The 22,179-nt window shown below is 39.8% G+C and overlaps 1 protein-coding gene across 2 annotated transcripts; it reads right to left on the bottom strand.

Annotated features, from left to right (window-relative positions):
• Positions 1-1,671: 1,671 nt before the first annotated feature.
• Positions 1,672-20,127, bottom strand: zbtb44 (zinc finger and BTB domain containing 44). Of its 2 annotated transcripts, none has more exons than XM_038692758.1 (6): positions 19,822-20,127; positions 14,810-15,916; positions 11,990-12,074; positions 11,282-11,433; positions 8,783-9,083; positions 1,672-5,689 (listed from the first exon to the last, which is right to left on the bottom strand). In XM_038692758.1, exons 2-6 carry the CDS (start codon positions 15,876-15,878, stop codon positions 5,272-5,274), a joined length of 2,025 nt encoding a protein of 674 aa, XP_038548686.1. In that variant the 5' UTR covers positions 15,879-15,916; positions 19,822-20,127; the 3' UTR covers positions 1,672-5,271. The 2 variants fall into 2 exon arrangements, with proteins under 2 accessions (XP_038548686.1, XP_038548687.1); XM_038692759.1 differs by having other exon boundaries at positions 5,517-5,689; positions 9,000-9,083.
• Positions 20,128-22,179: the final 2,052 nt, after the last annotated feature.

Below are 22,179 nucleotides of genomic sequence, written 5' to 3'. Positions count from 1 at the left end.
AGTAAATATTTGACAGTGTGAAAAGTGTGACAACATACCCCGCTCTCTCCTACTAATTGTATATTAAATTGTAAGAGTTGAACTGTTCATACATATAAGTGATTACGTTGTATCAGTGTTGACCAGAGCATTTGCCACAACTCATTCAACAGAGCATGAGTGCAGTTCAGACATTAGTGTTGGCCTTCCAAGATGACAAACACTCCAAAATGAGAAATAATTATGAGGAGTGATGCAGATGTGACTAATTCAATCACAATGTCCCTAGTTTAAATCCAACTTGGGACCTTTGTTGCAAGATATCACCTCTCCCTCCCCTGATCTCATATCTCTCACTGTCTTCTATCTAATAAAGGCAAAAAGTGTCCCCCAATTAATTTCAAGAAGCAACCATGAGGATTGGCCTTGAAATCCTTTATCAGTCTCAAAGGATAGATTCAGACCTGTCTTAAAGGGAACTCCAACGATTTTACATGTCAAGTCTGTTTACAGGTGTTGCATGTGTGAAAAAAGTTGCATAAAGCCTTTTTATTTGAAAATGAGAAATATGGGGCTGTGGAGTTGGAAAGAAGTGAGCTTACCAGACCTCTCTAGCCCGCTTCTCATTCCTGCTTGAGGGTAGCAGCTCAAGCAAGCGGCAACCCCCGGGTCTGGAAAGTGAAGCCAATGTGAAAGTGCTATAAACATACATTCTTTCTAATCGCCAGCAGGGCGCGACTCCACTGCAAAAAGAAGTCCGATTGCACTGGAGTCTATGACAAAATTACCCTACTTCTAACTTGATTTATTAGGTTATGGTCTCAGTCACTAGTTTCAAGTCTTCTTCAATACAGCACAAATAGATACTCTTTATGGCATGGCTACCTTGTGATTGACCAGTCGCTACCACGACGACCTGTAAACCTACTGTTGAAAAATCTTATTTAACTAGCCATGAACTTGTTTTTCAGTGCTATCTGTGTTTTTGTCTAAGAAGTTTAACCCTTTCACAGTGTGTTTCCAGTTAATTTCAATTTTAATTGTGAGGCCATTTTAATATGATTAATATGATGTCAATCAATCACACACTCCACATCAGAACATAATGAAAAGTTTGAAACACGGACCTAACCTCTAGTGAGGTTATTTGGGCTCATGAATAAAAAACATGCGACGAGCCAGTCACCTGCCTGGGGCCCCAGAGCTCTCTGAAAGGTCTAGGCTTACGTTGTATAAACTAGTTTGTGTTACTTTATTGAACATTTGGGATCACGTGCAACTAGTAGGAACCAATATGATAATGCACTGTCTTGAGGATGGTCCCCATCTCAAAATCGAGCCTTTAATTACTGTCTTCAATGGAAAATCAGTCTCCTGGAAGTATGCCAGCATAGAAAATCTGTAAACAGAAGTTCAGGTTACTTTATTTGTACCTGTAGTAGGTAACTTATTAGTAGGGTTTTTGTTGTCCTGGGCCCCTTAGCAGTTTATTTCAGAAACTCAAAAAAAGTTAGAAATTCCTTTTTTCCTTTTTCATTGTTTGCTTTTTGTCAACCGTTAAAAACGCAACCTCTGCCTTGTTATGATGTAGAGTATATAAGTAATGTTGCATATTACCAAAAAAAGAATGTGCTCAAATAAACTTCTAGTACACTTAGATATATATTAGTGACAAAAATAACTTGAGACAAGTTTTAGACTTATTCTGACTGTTTTTTTTATTTACATTGTATGCTTTTACAAAAACGTCTCTTTTTAATAACAGGACTGCAAATCCAGAACACTAGCAAATATTCAGAACAACCATAAACTCTAAAATACAGAGTGGTCTTGTCAGTTTTTAACAGCCAACTGTGTATGATCCAGTTAAAACACTCAACACCACAAACGTCATTTCTCCCTATACAATGTGCAGGTTGCATTACTATCCGGGATGTTTTTGTACACTTTCTCCAAACTACAGTTTAAATACAGTATCAAAGACACAAAATACAACATCTGTCTCAAAGCAGGTTGTAGTCAAGTAGCCTACAGTACAAAGAATATGCAACATGGTATGAGTGTATATACTGTATATTTATTTATATATATATATACAAACACTGCAGACAGTCACAAAGTGAAGACTACCAAGGCCCCCCCCATACTCCCAAACTAAGCTGTTCTATTCACATTTAACAAGAATATCCAAAGATGCCATGAAACAGCAACCATAATACAAAAGTCACCAAAAATATATATGCCGATATGAAGAGCTACCATGTTTTTTTCTTATATTTTCCTCCTTTTAAATAAACCATAAGGACTGGGAAACATATACAACATCAAGTGTACATTGAAAAGGCATGTCCTGTATGTAATCAAGATATTTTAAAACATTGCACATAAAAAGGGATAACATACAGAAAAGAAGAGGGCATGCTCAACAACAGATCAAAACTAAGTTGGATGAAGAGTCATCAACAAATAAGGCCTTGACAGAACGAATCGCCAACTGAAGACATGCTCTCCACTTCACAGAACGATATGAACATGCAACTTCAGAAACAAACAGAAAGGAGCTGAATAGAACCAGCCGTTTGATATCAAAGCTTTGTTCCTTGTTTCACAGATCAAATGGGGTCCTTGCCTATTTAATTCACCTTCAGTCACATTTGAATGAAACAAAATTATACATTCTTTTTTTTTAATATATAGTATTCACCATTCCAAAGACAAAATCAAAACTTTTAAAACACCACCTGTCCATTTATTGCACACCATTGGTTCACAAAAATATTTTGGGCACTTTTGCGTTTCAACAAACAGCAGCATTTCATTATAAAAAGTTGTTTGAATACAGACACCGAACACGATAGATGTAAAGCATGACATACAAATGGAGAATAGAAAACTTTTTAAAATTTTGATATTGTGCAACTAGAGTTAATAGGTCCATTTACTAAGGCTAGCCTCTTAATGCACAACATCGTACAGTGTTTTAAGGGGCGAAACAGCAGGACCCCTTTGCTAAATAGCATGGACCACTTAGAATGATTATCTCTTTCTTTTAATATGTGCAATTACTGATTGCCATGGCAAATCCCCAATGAGATAGAGAACATTTGGTCCTGGAGGAAAAAGCGTGAACTGTACCCAGATAAAAATGGGCAAATGGCACAGCTTTGACAAAGTGACTGATAGGATGGCGCAGGCTAACGCAAACTCTTAAGACAGTTCTCAGTGAATTTCAATGATCAGGACAGGGTAATATTGATGCCCTCATTACAGCAATATTCATCATTACATTTACAATCAACCCTGTATGTATGAGGTCTTTCATCCTGCTGTGATAATCCTAAATGTTGGCTGTTTGTACTACTTTCAGGGGGCAACAGAAACAAAGCATTTCACTGAACAAGATACCCAGTCACAGTCAGTAGCATTCAACTCATGGATTATGACCACGGGCATCATTATCTTCTCAAAATACAGGCACAACAATGTCCAAGTACACAAATACAACCATGTTGGCACACAGATACAGTTAAGAGGAGTTGGAGGTTTGACCCAAAATCAACATTGAAAAATGAAGCTACAAATGTTAACTGGCAAACTGTGTTTTCAGTTTAAGGTGAAGGATAAGCTCTTGCCTAACACAATACAGTTAAGTTATCATTTATAATGATTCAACTCACAGTATTTGAATTCACACATTAGAATGTTCCTATTGCTTCTGAAGCAATACTATCACACAAGACCCAACAAACAGCCTTGCAATCTGTTCTGACTGGCCATCACAGATAGCCATCATGATCTGTCTGCATCACTTCCTCTCCCAATTTTATTTAATTTAATTTTTTTAGTAAGGGGATTTGTCATATAATACAATATAGAATTCGCCTTTGTAACAACTTAGGTAAAGAAAAAAAAATGCTGGTGGTTAATCCACACGTTTTGAGTTAATATTCCCACAAAGTCACACAAGGATAAAACTTAAAAAAAAGACAATCATGTTGTACCTAAGTGAAACATCACTTCAACAGTCATGCAATATCCTAGAACATCAGCAGTGTACCTGTTGGTAAATCAGGATGACCAAAATTTGAAAGCCATGTCAGATATCAATATTTATAACACAAACAGACGTGAAAACTGAAAGAAACTGCCATTTGACAAGCAGGCCTAACTTCAACTTGGATGAAATGCTACATTACCATATCTTAGAGCCCATTTGGGAATATAACACTGCAGTTGTGAAAAACCTTGTAACTCCAAATTAGAATTTTTTTGTTTTACATATGTTTCAGCCTTATTCCATCATCTATTTGGTTGGATTTTGAAAGTTCCATCAGTGCTTATCCAAGTTTCCTAAACTCTAGGAGTTAGTTTTTTTGGAGATGCGAGGTTTGATTTAACAACAGCGTTAATTAAAAATAGCTTCTAATAGGTCAGAAAAATGATATACTGCACAAACTTCTTAAGGGAATACTCTGTCAATATAATTTCAAGTTTTAAACATTTAAAAATGAAATGTACTGTGTTCATATAGATAAAAAGAAATGCACATACACACACCTGACATATCATTTTTCACAACATCCAACATACACAGCATTCAAATAGTAAACTACAGTACAAGCTATTGCAGTATAGATAATATTGACATTTACCAGTTTGCCTATAGCGACGGCACTGACGGGATAACACAGTCTCTGCCCATACAAACTAGCATTATCACTACAAATGAAATACAATGTTTTTATCTTTAGCTCAGTTTGCAAAGGCTTGATTTATCACTGTAGTCAAGACCTCTTCTTCCTCTACATGATGCTTTGTTAAAATGGTAACTCTCAGGCACTTTCCAAAAGTAGGGCAAGGCTTGTACTTAACAGACCTCAAATTAGCCAAGACAGAAATGACTTTAGCTACTTCTGCATTCACGTCATATGGGAAAAAACAACCCTCTTAAAAAATACTGTTCACTTGCTTCACTTGATAAATACTACTTTGAAACTTAGATTTGGTGGTGGGCAAAGAAATCAAAACAAATGACCATTTGCTTTGCTGGATTTGGTTTGGTGTAAAACATCAACTCAAATAAGTGCATCTGTGTTGCGTGTGGAAAAACATCATCAAGGCCACTGAAGTCTTTGCAAAACTTCAATCGTGGCGTCTTCATGGCTTCACATGAGGAGGTTTAACATGTGCCCATGTCCACGCTGTCCCTTTTAGCCGCAAAGGTGTTTCAACAGATATTCCCATATGACATGACTGCAAAATAAGACATGATGGGCAAGTAGAAGGCTTGAATCACTCTATGGTAATGGAAGCCAGCTCCTTGGCCTGGGCATGCTGCTGCTGCTGCTGCTGCTGCTCTTCTTCAAACACCTCTGGGGAACTGCCTCCTACACTGTTGTCCATCTTGGTCTCCTCTGTCATAGTTGCTGTCTCATCGGCGTCCATCTTGAGGGAGGCTGGCGCTTCCAGAGGATCCAGGGGCTCGGGAGAAAGGAAGCCGGAGGAACTCTCGCAATTCTGGGTAGAGGAGGAGACCTGGGAGATGACGGGCATCTGGACTGAGGAGGAGGACGAGGCCGCAGTGGTGGTGGAGGCGGAGGTGCTGCCCGGGTATACGGGGTGATGTTGGGACTCCTCTAGCTCATATTGGACTCCCAGCGCCTCCTCCTCCTCCTGTACTTGGCTCAGGTAGTCGGGCACGAGGAAATCACTGCAAAGATTAGAGGAGTTCAATGTCCTTTCATTTGCTACATTAACACACGTTTGAACTGTCCATGTAATATTGCCCTGTTTTCACACATGCCTCAGTATAAGAGCTATGTGCTCAGTGATGTCTTGTGTAAAAGAGATTTCTAAGTTGTAACTAAAATGACTTTGGGAAATAAGCTTTCATACACAAGGAGCACTGATGACTAGAACCTAAATCAGTAGACAGTACAAATACTGTCAAACTGTAATGTTCCATGTCTTCAAGCAAGTTTGCCCGTCTGTTAGCTGGATACCTCAAAAAGATATGAACATTTGGTAGACAGACAGGCCTTAGACCAAGGAACACAATGAGCTAGAGCTGGCTTTGGACATTTATCATTTTTACCCAGACCACGCTGAAACTGAACCCACAGAGGGGGACGTCCTTCCAAATAAAATATGGTATATTTGGAGGATCCAAAAATGAATCTCACAAATGCCTCAAAAGAATTTCAAACGGTAATGATGGATTGCGGCATCAAATCTGACAATTAGGCAAGCTTGATGACGATTACTTGATTTTTTGATTAGTCGATAAACAGAAAATTGATCAATAAATAAATGCAACTATTTTGATATCTTATTGTGTGATTTGATGATTTGCTGCTCAGTCTTTAAGATCTCTGGGTTTTGGAATGGTGGTCAGACAAAACGAGAAATTGAATTGGGTTCTTTGGCATTTTCCAGTATTTTCTGACATTTTAAAGACCAAACGATTAGAAAGAAAATAATCAGCATATGAAGTGGTAATGACAATAATGATCAGTTACTGCTCTTGTTGCGGCTGTGGCTTAGGAGGTAGAGCAATTCACCCAGTGATTGGAAGATCGGCTGTTCAATACCCTGGTTCTGCATGTCTAAGATACTGAACCCCAAATTGGTGTGTGAATTTCTGTTTCTGAAATTTGGCAGTTGGCACCTAAGCCTCTACCATCAATGTGTGAATGTGACGGAGTGTAAAAGCGCTTTATGCAAGTACAGACCATTTATTTGGTAGTTAGGTGAAGAAGTATTGTTTTCAGATTTTCTCCATCAGTAAGTAATTTTCCTACATTTCTCAGAATGCATTTCAACAGCCACAAGAAACATGTGGGAATTTGTTGTGTTCACTCAAAGGCTGGTTTGTGGGGACAGAAACAGCTATAGTTTGGTTCTCCAGATCTGAGTTGCACATGTCAATAATAAACTGAAATACACAGAATGTAGTTGTAGCTACATTGTATTCTGGTCTATGGACGCTACTGCTAATTCTGTAACCATTACTGTTACTGGTCCATTGTTCCCCATATCATTGGTCAATTTTAGTGCAACAAAACACTGTTCTAGAAACCTTTGCCCACAGTCAGATCACTCTGTAATGATTTTATTACATCTAAACCATTTCTATGATCTTAGAATTTGTGTTTTCACCTGGTTCCAGAATATGTTTTGTCAATTTAAAATTAAGTCAGAACATTTCACTGTGATTACATAATAATTGCATGCATAGGCTTCTATACAAATTATTTGCATGTGACGCATAACTGGTGTAACTAAGGTGCGCTGGCCGCTACTTTTTGCCTCAATTCTTGATGAAAATAGATCTATACACTCAAGTACTCACAGTCTGGCTTGGTCTCACTTTGTCTTCATGTGATAATAATACCCTACAGAATTACATTTAAATTCCCATCACAGAGGCCCTTTAAAATGAGTGCACTGTGTGACCACAGTTGTAAACTAGAGTTCATCAGAGCTCAGTATCCAGAATAAATAGTTATGGTGAAGTGTAACTGTCCATAAAGTGACAAAGATGATCGCTGAATCTGACAACCTGGTCTGCTAATCAGCAACTTCTAAAAAAATACAGTATAGTTAACATTATCTTTTTATGTGAAGACCGAGAATGGTGAGAAAAAAGTTAAGAGTATGACTGGATTGCAAGAGAATTTTCCACACTGTTATGATCTCAGGCGTAGACCTTCTACTATAAAATGTTTGAGGAGTCAATGGCCCGTTTGAGTCCTGCCGACCTGTGAGGGCTTGAGTTGATTAAGAAGTGGAAAAGTCTGGGAAATAAAAACACTCCTCGACTTTATAAAAAGACACTGTGTTCTGATTTTCACGAGGCTTTGTGGCCTTGCGGGCTGAGCTGCTGACAAAAACAAACAACCTACTCTATTTTGTTAAGGAAAATCCATTCAAAAAGAAACAAACAGAGACGACACAATGACTAGAGTTGTGTCTGGCAGCTATTGTATGACCAAACACACTGTACAGTAGGGTTCTACTATTGGCAGTTCGTCAGTGTATTTAAAAAACTTAAGTCACTTAATTTTGTATACTTGAAAGCCCAAATCTTCACTCACATCTCGTGGAATTTTGTCAGTAAACAGAGCAGAGATGGGTATTTGCCATCTCCTCTTAATGATGACTGTTAAAGGAATAGTTCAACCATTTGGGAAATACGCTTATTTCACTTTCTTCCCTGAAAGTTAGATAAGAAGGTTAATACCACTTTCATGTCTGTAAGGTAAATATGAACAAAATCCACCTACCAGCACCTCTAAAGCTCTCTAATCAACACGTTATATGTCGTTTGTTTAATCTATACAGAAATGGCAATGTAAAAACAGCAATTCAGTGTTGGCATATTCTGTTACCGCTGGACAGAGCCAGGCTAGCCGTTTCCACCAGTTTCCAGTAATTATGTAGAGCTAAGCTAACCGGCTGCTGGCTCCAGCTATATATTTACAAAACACATATGACAGTACTATCAATCTTCTCATCTAACTTGTGGGAAGAAAATGAATACGCATTTTTTCCTAAATGTCTAACTATCCCTTTAAATATGTGAAATTAAAACTCCCAAATAAATACAGTCAAATACTTCAGGTACACTTGATCTGAGCATTCAAATCAATTGCAATCATCTCAAAAATAATTTTACACAACCAAAGTCATTAAAGGAAAAACGATCAAATGAACCTCAGGTATTAGAATCTAAACTGAAGTTATTTCTGATCCAGGTGAGATCTGAGTAAATGATGGGGGTCAGCGCCCCCGGACTCCTCACCTGCTCTGGAAGTAGTTTGCTAGTTCGGATGCCTCATGGTTCAGACTCCTCAGGTGTACAATTAAATTGCCAGAGTTGGTGAACATGGCGCCGCACGTTTTGCACTCGTAAATCCGCGGCTTGCGGATTATGTGTCGGGAGACCCTCATGTGGTGCTTATATTCACCGAAGGACGTGAATGTGGCGCTACAAATCTGGCACCGGAAACAGCGTTTACCTTCGTGCTTCAGCCGATGCATCTTTAGGGAGTAGGCCCGTGTGAACTTTTTCCCACAGCGGTCACACTGGAAAGGCTTAATGCCTGGAGGAAGAGGAAGAAAAACTGTTCAGCTGATCTGTATATTAGCATCACAAAAGCCTTAGTATCTGTGTGTGGGTACAACAAAGTCAGCGTTAACTGTTGTTTCAAATCACTGTTTCCCAGAATGTCCTGAACAAAAAGCCTCATCCATTCATCACTTAGCTTTATACAAGTTGAAGGTACAGCAACTCACCATCATTCAACCCTTTATTTAGATTTCCATTAGCAACTGTGGCTCAGGAGGTACAGCGGCTCCAAAATGTAAATATACAGATCTTTGTTAAGCCTAATGAATCTCTTGTCAAATCTTCTATCTCAAAATTACTAAAACACTTACGAAACACAATCCACTTACTTAAAACAAGGGGGAAAAACACATGTGGTCATTTAGCTAAACAGTAAATATGTAATCGATCTAGTAAAAAGTTTTAGTTCTTTGAATTTTAGCGCTAGAATAAGTCTCTCCCACCAACTACCTACCAAAATAGATTCAATGACAGATTCAACAGGATTCACCTGACCTTTTCCCACTACATTTGGAAAACCAAAACACACACGTTTTGTAACCCCGGTCATATTGCGTGAATCCCACTGACTCATGCTTTACTTTGTTTATACATTTAAGTCTTTTAAAAGTTCAAAGAACCTACTCTGAACTAATTTTTACACAGCAAGATAAAGACATTATTTTCGCTTTTGTAATACAAACTCCTCAGTAAATTTGACTACTACTTTAATCACCCCAGGGAAACTGGACTTGATTGGAGATACGATGAGAAGAGGAAGCCTCTTGGATTGGAGAGGAAAAACGTCTTCAAGTATCTTCAACCAAGTGCACCCACCCACCTCGGATGTTGTAGGCTTAGTTAACTGTCTTTCCATCTATCTATCTATCCCATCTTGCCTTGGGAAAACACTTAAGACTAAAAAAAATTATGGTTCCACAATCCATACCAAAGTAATTTAATCCCCAGAGTTACTGGGAACCACTTAACGCAATATTTTATTCCCCATGTGTAAGTTTATGCTACTACCCTATCTTGAAAGGTAAGCTAAGAGAGATTGCAAGTCTCGTGTTTTGCTGTTTAAACTGCATGGCCTTGTATAAACAGGTTTTTCTTTTCCAAATTTCCAGAGATATACTCCAGCAAATGTCTGTAAACATCTCAAAGACAATCAAAGGAAAAAGGTTGCAACTAAGTAACATTTCCTGACATATGTGTATATTTACTTGCTCCATGCCTTCCTGTTACTGAGTCAATAGTCTCCAAATTGATTGAAGATGTGGTGTTAATGTAAAGGATGGACCCCATCTGATTCAACAAGCAGCGCTGCTTCTTCTTTAAGCATAATCTATCATTTTCACTTATGTTTCATATTTCTTGAATCAGACATGCAAGTGCCTCAGCACCATTTCCTCTATCAATTCTGGACTGTTCCCCATCCCAGCCGATGTTTGAAGGCAAGCGCCTCTTCCACAGTGGATTTCTCTATATATGATAGTTGAGTACAAAAGTCTTTGTCCTTTGATACAGAAGTGACAAGAAAATCTGATGTTTGGACAGCTGAAGTATTTCTACTGTCAAATTCAATTGTAACTGCATTGTTCATATTTTCACATGTAAAAATATTTTCCCACAGTAATAAAAATAAACCAACAATGAACAAAATGGCCAATAAATGCAAGGTACAAATATCTAAAACATAAATATAGACATTTTTATCCCAGGACATTTGCTAGGCTACAAAACTAACTTATGGCATTGTTTTACAAGCTCACTTAACTTCTGATGCAACTAAACATTTCAAATGCAAGATTAAATCCCACAGTTATAATAAGTAACGCGTGGCAACATGTTCATTTGTACGATTTCTACATGTTCTAAAAATAAGCGAGGACAGAATATCCAAACCATAATAACAGGCATGCTTTGCTCTGAATTTCCAAATATGTACAATACACATCCTGTAAACCAGCATGGAGTTTTTTTCCACCCTTTTTCCTTTTTGTAGAACATTACATCACAGTGAATGCAATTTGGCTTTTTTACAGTTATAAAGATAAAAACAACCTTAATCTACAGTATGTCAAAACAAATCTTTACAAATTACACTAGCATTAGCCTTAGTGGAGCTGAAGACTAGAGGTTTGAAAATGAAAGAAGACTACATTAACCGCTACATAGCATTTCACGTACCGGAGTGTATGAGCATATGCTGCTTCAGGTTTTGAATACGCGTGAATCTGACTCCGCAGGTTGGACATTGGAAGGGCCTGTCGGGGCCATTGGTGCCGGGCCTGGCTGAGGGGCTGATATAGAGGTGGTATGGATACTGAATACCTTCTAACCTGAAAAACAAAATAGAGGAAACATGAAAGTGATATTCAAGCTTGTATGAGCCCTTACTTTCATCAAAAATGAAGCTGTCCCGATATGAATACTACTACCTTGACGTGTCAATAAAATAACTCTTTCAGAGTAATCTCTTTGTTTCCTTGCACATAAAAGATTGCTAAGGGGAAAGAAGCCCCCACTATGAGTTTGGTAAAATGACTGGTATATTCTAAAAAATGTCCTAAGATGTTTAAGAACTTTTAACACTGAGATGTTAGTGATGATAGGGATATGCATTACATTTTTTAAGTGTTTGACGTGCATGCAAGTGTTTGCCAGTTAGATGCCACGTTTGCTTTCACATAAAATTAATCACGCATTTGTGGCTCGAGGCTTTTACAAAATGCAACCGGCATTCTTTATATTATAGTGCATCGTGTCTTTTCAACATGACGTCTACATTTATTATCCAAACAGGTGTGGCTCAGACACCCAGTGATGAGGTTTGTGTCTGTATATCCTTTACTGCTTATGACTTGCCTCGTTGCAAGTTGTAACAAATCATGGTACCTTTCATCATCTTCTGCATGTCCTCCAGTGTTAGAGGTGCTCTGCATTGACGGCAAGCCCTCAGACACTCCCTCATCCATCGACCCTTAAAGGAGAAAGAAAAATGACTTATATGGTAGCTGTCTGCTGAATTTATGACTACAGATGTCACCTTGGATGGGGTGAGACTAATATACTGTAGGTCTTTGATAATCCCATATTTAAGGATTGATACTGGTGTAATCCAATTCACTGTGCTATTCAGCAGTTTAGGAAAAAATGACGAATGTTTCCATTTTCTTTTTATTTATGGCAGGGCAGACAACGCTTTCAAACTATATTGGGCCACCGGACTGAGACAAACACAAATAAAAATCTTGTAGGTAGGTAGGCAGCTGTGATGGCTGGGTGATGCAGGTTTGATTCAATGTTTTAGAAAACAACACAGTTTTAACTGGATAGGACACAGAGGCTCTATTATCATAACGGTGATAGATACAATAACAATAACACACTATATTTTATCCACGTTACTTACTGACTAACGGTGAAGTATTTATTCTTTAAAGAGGTCATATTATGCTCATTTCCAGGTTCATCATTTTATTTAGGGGTTGTACCAGAACAGGTTTACATGGTTTCAGTTTCAAAAAACACTATATTTCTGTCATACTGAACACTGCTGCAGCTCCTCTTTTCACCCTGTGTTGAACGCTCCATTTCAGCTGTGGAGTGATGCATCTCACCTCTACAAGATCTTTGTTGGGAGTTGCACATGTGCAGTACCTAGTTAAGGACTACTAGCCAATCAGAAGCAGAGAAGGGCGGGCCCTGAAAAAACGGTAAACATGGTTTCGGTTCAGCTGTATATGTTCCCCATACCAGCTTAGCAATGTAGACTGAAGCAAGAGTTTCAGAGTGGTGAGTTATTAATCTGTAACAGACTGATCTTTCATGCAACGTTTTAACTAGGGCTGAAACGATTCATCGATTAAATCGATTACTAAAATGCATCGACGCAAATTCTTTGCATTGAGGCTTTGTAACAGTAACAGCAACTTTAGCATTAAACTGAAATCATGATTGATTGTTGAGTTGAAGGCTAGCCAAAGTAATCTGCAGTCCTCAGCTGAAAATGTGCACACGTGCGTTTGTTGTTCTCCATTTTGGGCCGTGAGTTGTAACCTCACAGTCATGAGTTAACTGGGTGTTGGGCAGCTACACCTTTTAAATCCCCTCCAGAAAATCCCTGCTACCTGCGTGTGCTAATCCATCCTTTCAATCAGATTGTCTTTATTTCATTTTGTTCATTTGTTTTCTTGACAAAACGTGGTTTGGAGACCAGCGTCGGGTGACACAGCCGCCGTTAGCTCGTGTAGTGTGTGACCCCGTCACCAATCAGTCACGTAGTGCGAACGCCACAACGACTTCAAGACTCCCGTCACAAGACGGCAAGTTGTGTAGTGTGAACAGCACGGCCATCAGCCGAAGCTGATAGTCGTGTAGTCTGCGCGAGCCGCCACCAAGCAAAAGTACTTCTTAAAATCGATGAAATAATCTACAGAAGCTTTGAGTACTAAAATCATCGTTAGCTGCAGCCCTAGTTTTAACTAGGCTGTCTCTACATCACAGTAACAACTTTATGTCCATTGACTGCCTGGAGGGTAGCTAGTGTTTGGACGGGAGAGGAGAGGCAGCAGGCGGACGTCTTGTCACTGTGTGCTGCAGCTGTGTTTTTGAGGGTGTGTCGGACTAGCTGCTAGGCGAGCATTATGATGTATGTTTTTTGTGACGTCGGCATAAGGCTGAACTACAAACATGCTGTTTTCAGGCAGTTCAGAGCAGTGTTTCTGTGGGAGACGGGAACACTTTTTCACTTTGCAAACCTATTACATGCACAAAAAAGATGTATAACTCAATAAAGGAGAAAAAGCCAAAAAGCATAATATGACCTCTTTAAGACAACAAATCACACATGCAGGATTAATTGACCGTTTGCTAAGTCCTGTCCCTCTCTATAACTGTTACGCTTTACGGCCTCGCATGACACATACCGTAAAACTTCAAACTTCAGCCTGGTCTGGTTTTTATAGAAGTTCTTTGGATGTATAAAACCTCTTAAACCCCGCGGGGTCACCCGATTTAGCTGCTTCTAAGCTGCTTAGATCGTTAATACAAATATTAATGTTACATACGTATAGTCAATATCTCCATGTGAGCTAATGAGCAGATATAACACTGTAAATCCTAGCAAACTTGGCAAACATAAGGCTTTCCAACGTAAGCAATTGATGCAAGCATGTCAATTATCAACAACGGAACCTTTAAACCTATTAAATTAGGTAGTTGGCTAATAAACATGCCCCTTGCCTTCGGAGGGTTGCTATTGGTTAATACTGTAAGTAAGAGACGCCAGACATGCTAACGTTTACAACTGACAAACAATGCTGATGGTGCAGTGGATAAGACACATGCCTTTGGTGTGAGAGACCTGGGTTCAATCCCCCTGTGACACATCCAGTGCGACCTCTGACATATATAGCAGTTGTAAGTCGCTTTGGATAAAAGCGTCAGATAAATGTAATCCATTTCTTACACTACTGTTCTTGCATTTCTGCTTTTGCAGTGGCTAAAAAAAAGCCATGACCCTACAAACATTTTATAAAGGAGTATTGCTCTGACTACAGTCGCAAGCACACTGCTTCAACATGTTGATGGATCCAAAGACTGAACTTGTTGTTAATCTAAGCTATATTTGGACAATCAATGTCCGGGGTGAGAGGTTAGGCGAGCAGTTAGTTCTAAATGCTGTGGATCAGTTAGGTAAGGAGAATACCCCACCTATAGAGGACGACTGTGGACTGATGAGTAGCTCCTCTTGGACCTGTTCACTCCCTGGCACTGTCTGCTGGTCACTCAGCGAGCTCTGGGAGGCACTGACTGGCTGCGAGGATGCCTCTTGGACCTCCTCATCGCTGAGACGCTCCACCTTCACCCTCACGTCTTCTTCCTCTGCCGGTACTGGCGATGACACCGCCTTGGAGCTCTCACACGTAAGGAAGTCACTGAGCCGCCGGCCAACTACCACCTCTGAGGTCCCAGGGGCGCCTTGCTCTAAACAACGAGGGCTCTCCGGGAGCTTTGATTTATCTGAGTGGAACCTTCGGTCGATACCGAACGGGAAGGTCCATGGGAAGGCCAGGGAGGACTCCACGGGCTGGGCTGTGCTGTCTGAGAATGAAGGGGATGGATTGGGTATCTGAGGGGAGGTGGTGACCATCTGTGTAGTGCATTTGAGTGGACTCTCAGGCGATGCCATTGTTACAAAGCTTTTGCGTTTCCTTCGCGATTCGCGGCATATAGGAACGTTTCTCTCCATTACACTGCAGTCAGACGAAACAGGTGACACGCTGCCGTCCAATGGCGTCAGGGCACAGTTTGATGAAGCGCTCTCTGGTGCTGATTCATGCGGTTTATCTGCCATCATGTTGTTGTTGTTGTTGTTGTTGTTACCAGGGCTCCACAAAATACTGGACTTCATGAACTCTGAACATGTGCTGGCCACAGCAAACATCTGCATGTAACTCGCAGCTGCCAGAACGTCGATGATATTCTCTGTGCTAATGGAGAGGGTAGACGTGTAGGCATATTCCAACAGAGGTGCGAAGCCACTAACGGTCACATGATGAAGGTCCAACACAAACTTGTCCTCCTCCTCTGGTCGGCCCACCAGTTTAGAGCGGAAGAATTCACTGCAGCAGGCCAGGACCACTTTGTGGGCCAGGAAGAGCTTGTCTTGGACCCGGATCGTAACATCACATAAGTGACCCTCGTTGCGTAAAGCGTTGAGTTTCTCGAGCATCTCCTGGCTGTGGGAGGTCGAGCTGTGGGTGAAGGTTTTGACCCCCATGTTGGAGTCAGTTTCTGACTTTGTACAGGAAATGCGTCCTGCACAGAGATAGAAAACAAAAATACAAAACACGTCACTTCAGTTTGCAAAAACTAAACCATATGAATGGTGTCTCAGGAGTCAATCCTGATCCATTTCTGGAAGGAAAAGAGAGAAAATGGATCAATGTTAATAAAAAATGTTTTCCAAACTTTGTTATGTGTCAAGTACTTTACATCATTATTGTTTGTATATAGCACTAGCAATGTGTCTAACCTAACTAAACAAATGAAGTCCCAGCAGTTCAATAATCAGGTGTTAAATAACAAATGTCACACTGGACTCTCGCTGAACCGCTCCATTATAAAATAGACAAAATGAGATGTCAAATATCACTTTGCAAAACACTAGTCCCATGGTAAGGACAGGACGAAACAAAGGAAGCACATTGTGGAAGGCAGAGGGTGTAAGTAGAGAAATACTAAGGTACTCTCTGAGGGGTAGGTAAGGTAAGGGGGGGTGAAAGCAGGGTAGGGAGCACGGAGGACAAAATGCCAAGTTATGTAACAACAATCAAAGCAGATGCGCAGCGATGCGAGCCAGACCCATGTGGAGGCCAGTGCACTACAGGATGCTCAGCAGCTGTCTGCGAGACATGTGGATTCTCTGAGGCATGAGATTTTCCATCAAACAAAAGCTCAAGTGAAGGGGCTCTCGCAGGGAGAGCGCGCTCCCCTTTACACACACACAGACCAAAGGAAAATACTCTTGGGCTATGTTGGCCCAGTAAAGGCAACGTGAATTATAGATCTGGGCTGTGGAGTTGCAACAGGAGAGTGTCTTGCCTGTACCAGCAAACAGGGCTATGAGAACAGAGCTGTAATTCTAACATTGGGTTTTCTCAAGGCTAAAATATTTCCTGTAGGAGAAGTATTTGGCTACATGATCTCTATTAAGTTCTTCCTGGCAAAAAAAGAATGTTCATAAAGTTTACATGAACTTGACAGAGCAGTGATGAATACAAATCCAATAAGTCTGATTTAAAAATAATAATACACACACACACTACACACACATAATTTATGTCTCTTACAGAGAATATATAAAATCATTCTACAAAAACAAATACTTTGCTATCTCCACTGTCCTCCACTCACAGACCTTGAGAAAAACTTCACCTACATGCTGTGTGTTGACTTCTGCTCAGCATTCAACAACTTAGCACTCTGGAACTGGATACTGGACTTCCTCACAAACAGACCCCAGTCAGTTCCGATCGGCGGTCACACCTTTTTCACTCTAGAGCTCAACATCTGATCCCCCCAGGGCTGTGTGCTCAGCCCCCTCCTGTTCATGTGGTACACCTATGAGTGCAACCCCCGGCATCGAGAGATCTCCGTTGTGAAGTTTGAGAAACTCAAGAAGGTGAAATTCCCATGCCAAGTTCTTATTAACTTTCACAGACGAGCAATAGAACTGACTGGGAACATCACAAATTTGCATGGGATGTGCACGCCCAGGACCGGAGGGCTCTGCAGCGGGTGATTAATACCGCTCAGAAGATCATTGGTACCCATCTCCCGAGCATCAGTGAGGTGAGCTGCCTGCAGAGCCCAAAGGATACTAAAGGACAGTACCCACCCAGCCACAGCCTGTTCACCCTGCTGCTGTCAGGGAAGAGACGCTGTCGCACCACCAGACTCCAGAGTAGCTTCTTCCATCGGACTAAGGGCCTTTCCAAAACTGCTACTGCACGGAGGGTCCGCCACATTGAGTGCTATCCGAATGAGGGCGGAGTGGTAGTGGGTTGTTAAACTCTCCAATGCCGAGTGAGCACTGATGCCGACCTGAAGGTGTCTAACAGCCTTTGCTGCACGATGGGGGACCTTTCTTTCAAATATGAGTTCCATGTGACTTGGCGGTTAACATGTAGGATATTTAAATTCCTAAACTACACTTACAGTTCATATCACCATTCACAGGTTAACAACGTAGCCCAAAGGTTATGTTGTGTTTAATAAAAAAAATGCTCTTGTCTGATAGACAATACAACTGTTGTTTTTATTGAATCGTATTCATCTGATATGAATATCTCATATGAACATCTCAAATCTTCAGCCAAAACAAAATAGCCTACATTAAATGACAGAATAATAGACACAACTAGATACACAGGGGGATTACGTAACAAGCAACAAATATATTAAAGAAAATTTGCTAAGTCTTTATACATTTTAACTGTTTTAAATTCTTCAGACTATATAATGCTTCAATATAATGTTTGATTTATTTTGAAATGTTTTGTGAATGTAATATTTTCATATAAGATAAAGAGGTTCATATTATTATTATTACATTTTATAGCAGTGAGTGCAGCAGTAACGTCAGATACTATTTACTCTGGGGAGAGGGTATTTAATCCGAAAGTTGGCCACTGTACGTATACACTATGTGGGATAGGGTGCTCGATTTGGCTAAATACATCCACAGCACTGCACCATGTAAACTGTTTTATTTTTATGACTTTATTATCCAGCCATTTAAGTGTATGCAATTTTTGTATATAACAGAAAAAGAACTACAACTCTTTTTATACATCCCTGTGTTGTAAAATGATAAATAAATCTACCTTGTACCTTGACCTTTTCCAGCAAATTAGTCTAATAACTTTATTGATCCTTGGTCAAATGCTTAAGTTAAAGAGAATGGTAGATCTTAACGGCCATGTGGTGGCTCAAATATACATCATTTCTGTAAATAAGTTAAATTTCTCTCCCACGTGCCTCACAGTAAAGCTACTGATTTGATAGGGGGAAAAAATCATACAATAAATGACTATTTTGATCATGAATTCACCAAGAAAAATAATAACCTCTTCCTGGTTATAGCGTCACGGGTGTGAGGACTTGGTGATTGTTTCTTTTTCACGTTATTGTACAACACCTTTGGTTTGTTTTCTTTATTGTGTCAGACAAAATAAGCAATTTGAATACATTATTGGACCATTTATTAGTAATATACATTGTAAATACTTATAGATCAACTGATCTATCAATAGTTATGTAACTTAAGAGTCAGCAACAAGTTACAAAGTACTGAAATTCATCAAAAAGAAAAAAGTATGATGGCGATAGGGCAGAGGAGGCGTAGCCTTCAACCTGGTACTTTTACTCAGTTTACATCACGAAACGTTACTAACAAGTGACCACAAGCGCCGGGCTGAACGTCCACACCAGAAGCAGAAAGGCTGTGTATAAGGCATGGGGGCTAAGAATCTAATGAACAAACTGCTGATCAAACATGTTTGCATCAACAATCACAGTTTAGCAAACACCAGCTAACGGTGTCAAGTTCATACGTCATGTCAGCCAGTAGATGAAAAGTATATCCGATTTCATCTGTCAAAGTAAAATAAATAAATTGACAGTACAATCTAAATGAATAGCGTCGCACCCAATCATTATAATGCACTAAAACTGAATGGTCGCTTTCATTGCCTATATATTGTTACCAACGATTTGTGTAGTATTCAAACTTAAAATAAGGCCATTTTATCTATCATCTGTTGTCAACCCCTACCGACTGTCCTGTATTGTTCTGTTCAAAAATAGTTATATTCTGTAATACATTCAGTAGTTTTGCGTTGCAGTTTATTGATATATACATTAAACCATAACACCACACAAAACATAACATTTAATGATCAAACATATGTCATTCAATTTCAACACAATTATTTTGAAGCCGAATTCGCCATTTCCGGTTTGGCCGTTGATAACCCTAGATCCGTCGACGCAGCTGCTGCACATTAGCTAACTACCTTTCGCTATCAAGCTAGCGCTAGCCGACACAACACAGTACTATTAGTTAGTACCTTTGCCCCTATCAGTGCAGAGACAACAGACTAGTAAAGTGTTCACAGCGGGGTTACTGTTATCAGACAGACGTTACGACGGGAATTTACCTGCTGGGATAAGGCCCGTGATAACGGCTGGGCCTCGGGATGCAACCAGCTCAGCTGACAAAGCAGCGATAGTCGGAGACAGCGGTGCGCCCTGCCGCTTCACTCCGACCACTCACATTCCCTGCGCTTCTCAGGCAGTTGTCAGCCTGCCAGTCGCCAAAACTCACAGTTTAATCAACACACGGATGTATTCACATCACAACAAGCTGAAGTTAAAAGTTTTCGAGGTGCTGTTTTCATTCCTTTGTGCTCCCCGCTGTCCTTTCTGCGCTGTATTTGTATCCCCACAATGCAACGCGCATCTCTCACGGTGCTGTACTGTAAGAAACAGGAAGTCTCACATTCAGCAACATGAACAACACTGCTCAGGAATTCCCACTGTTTATATTCATTCACATGCAGCTTATATGACCCTCCGTGGACCTGTTAATCTATTCATAACACGCACAAATCTGTGACGTGCTGTAAATACGTTTCGTGTATTCAGAATTTTGGAAATTATTATTTATCTCTACCTCAGCTCTGTGGTACACTAGAACATGCAATGTGTTCATATTGCCTCAGACTTTTTGAATTTTTTAACTTCCTGTATATTCAGTTGTCTTGTTTCTTGTGTGATATGAATATTTGCTGTTGCTGCATAAATAGTCATATTTTTATTGTTTCTTAATTTTTTATTTATTTCTTCTTATTACTAATTTACATATTAATTGTTTCTTACCTTCAAGACAAAAATGGCTGCCAGATGCTATTCACTAATAGAATTATGGATATCTTGAAGGTTTTTATGTTTTACTTTTTAATTTTTTGATTTTCACATCTTGGAACTATACAACAGTTGTCTTCTATAAGATGACTTTTACTTTTGAGTATCTATGATACTTATTTTAACTTGGCTGCTTCCTAAAAGAAATCAAAAAAATAATTTGCTGTTCATATGGTTAGCACTGTCGCCTCACAGCAAGAAGGTCGCGGGTTCAAACCCCGGTTGCCCCGGCCTTTCTGTTTGGAGTTTGCATGTTCTGCGTGGGTTCTCTCCGGGTGCTCCGGCTTCCTCCCACCGTCCAAAGACATGCAGACTAGGTTAATTGGTTACCCTAAATTGCCCTTAGGTGTGAGTGTGAGTGGTTGTTCATCTATGTGTGGCCCTGCGATGGACTGGTGACCTGTCCAGGGTGTACCCTGCCTTTCACCCGATGTCAGCTGGGATTGGCTCCAGCCCCCCTGCAACCCTGTACGCAGGATCAGCGGTTGACGATGGATGGATGGATGATTTTGTTTCCTATTTATTTTGTTCCCATTTTATAATAGTTATTCTAGAATGAAGTTATTACAATACAGATGGTTGATGACAACATACATAACCCCGGTTAAACCGATGGTCCCCTGATGTGCCAGACATGTACATTAAGTGCTTGGAAGGAAAGGGTACTCTGTATCACTGCGTATAGGATTGCCCAAAAAAAAATAACAAAATATTGGGAAGAAGTTGTTCCAACTTTATCTGAGATTGTTGGAGTGAAGATACTTCACCAGGCGGGAATATGTATACTTGGTCTATATCCAAAAAACTTTATTGTCAATCCTAAAGAGTTAACTTTAATTGACTTCGGACTCCTGCAGGCTAGGAGGATGATTGCTGTCTTGGAACAAATTGAATGTGCCCTCGATATATTTGTGGATAAAGGAGATGGCATCTTGTACTGTGTTGGAAAGACTGACTTATAAATCCAGGGGAAGGGCTGCAGAGTTTGAGACTGTGTAGAAACCTTAATAGAGTTTCTTAAACGTTAAAGTGCACAATCAACTTCAAACTGCGGTGTTGACATATGCTGCTGAGTGTTTGTGTTTTATTTAGTTTATTTAATTTGTTATATGTGTGAAGTATGTGAAATGTCTTGTGGAAATTGTGACAATTTGTTTTATGGATGTTATTGTTTTGATTGTTGTCTCTTGTTTTGATTGTTGTATAAGTGATATAAGAGTTCAATAAAAATATTGTTGAAAAAAAAGAAATAATAGTTCTTAATGTCAAACATCGAACGCCTTTCTCCATCTTGACAAAACTCGGTCGACTATGAATACTCCTGGGGCCACAATGGAAATAGATTTTTATTCCTGACAAAGTCTGATATGTTGTATTAGTTTGTTGTCATTAATCCAATCAAAAAAAAATTCTGTATATGAAATTATGGGCCTATATGTAACCAAGCTCAGTCAGCTGTGAATAAAATAAGGCTGACAATAAAAATAGGATATTATGAGACTGTTATCTGGTAAATAGAGGTTCCTCCCCAGCCACAGCTACTGAGTGTGTTTTTATATGGCTTTATTTCAAATGTCTGAGCAGAGGAGTTA

The sequence above is a fragment of the Micropterus salmoides genome, unplaced genomic scaffold, assembly GCF_014851395.1.
Source record: "Micropterus salmoides isolate LMB-PRFRI ecotype aquatic unplaced genomic scaffold, ASM1485139v1 Ms_hic_scaffold_3, whole genome shotgun sequence".
Classification (NCBI taxonomy): Eukaryota; Metazoa; Chordata; class Actinopteri; order Centrarchiformes; family Centrarchidae; genus Micropterus; species Micropterus salmoides.
This window is presented reverse-complemented; position numbering and strand designations above follow the sequence as displayed.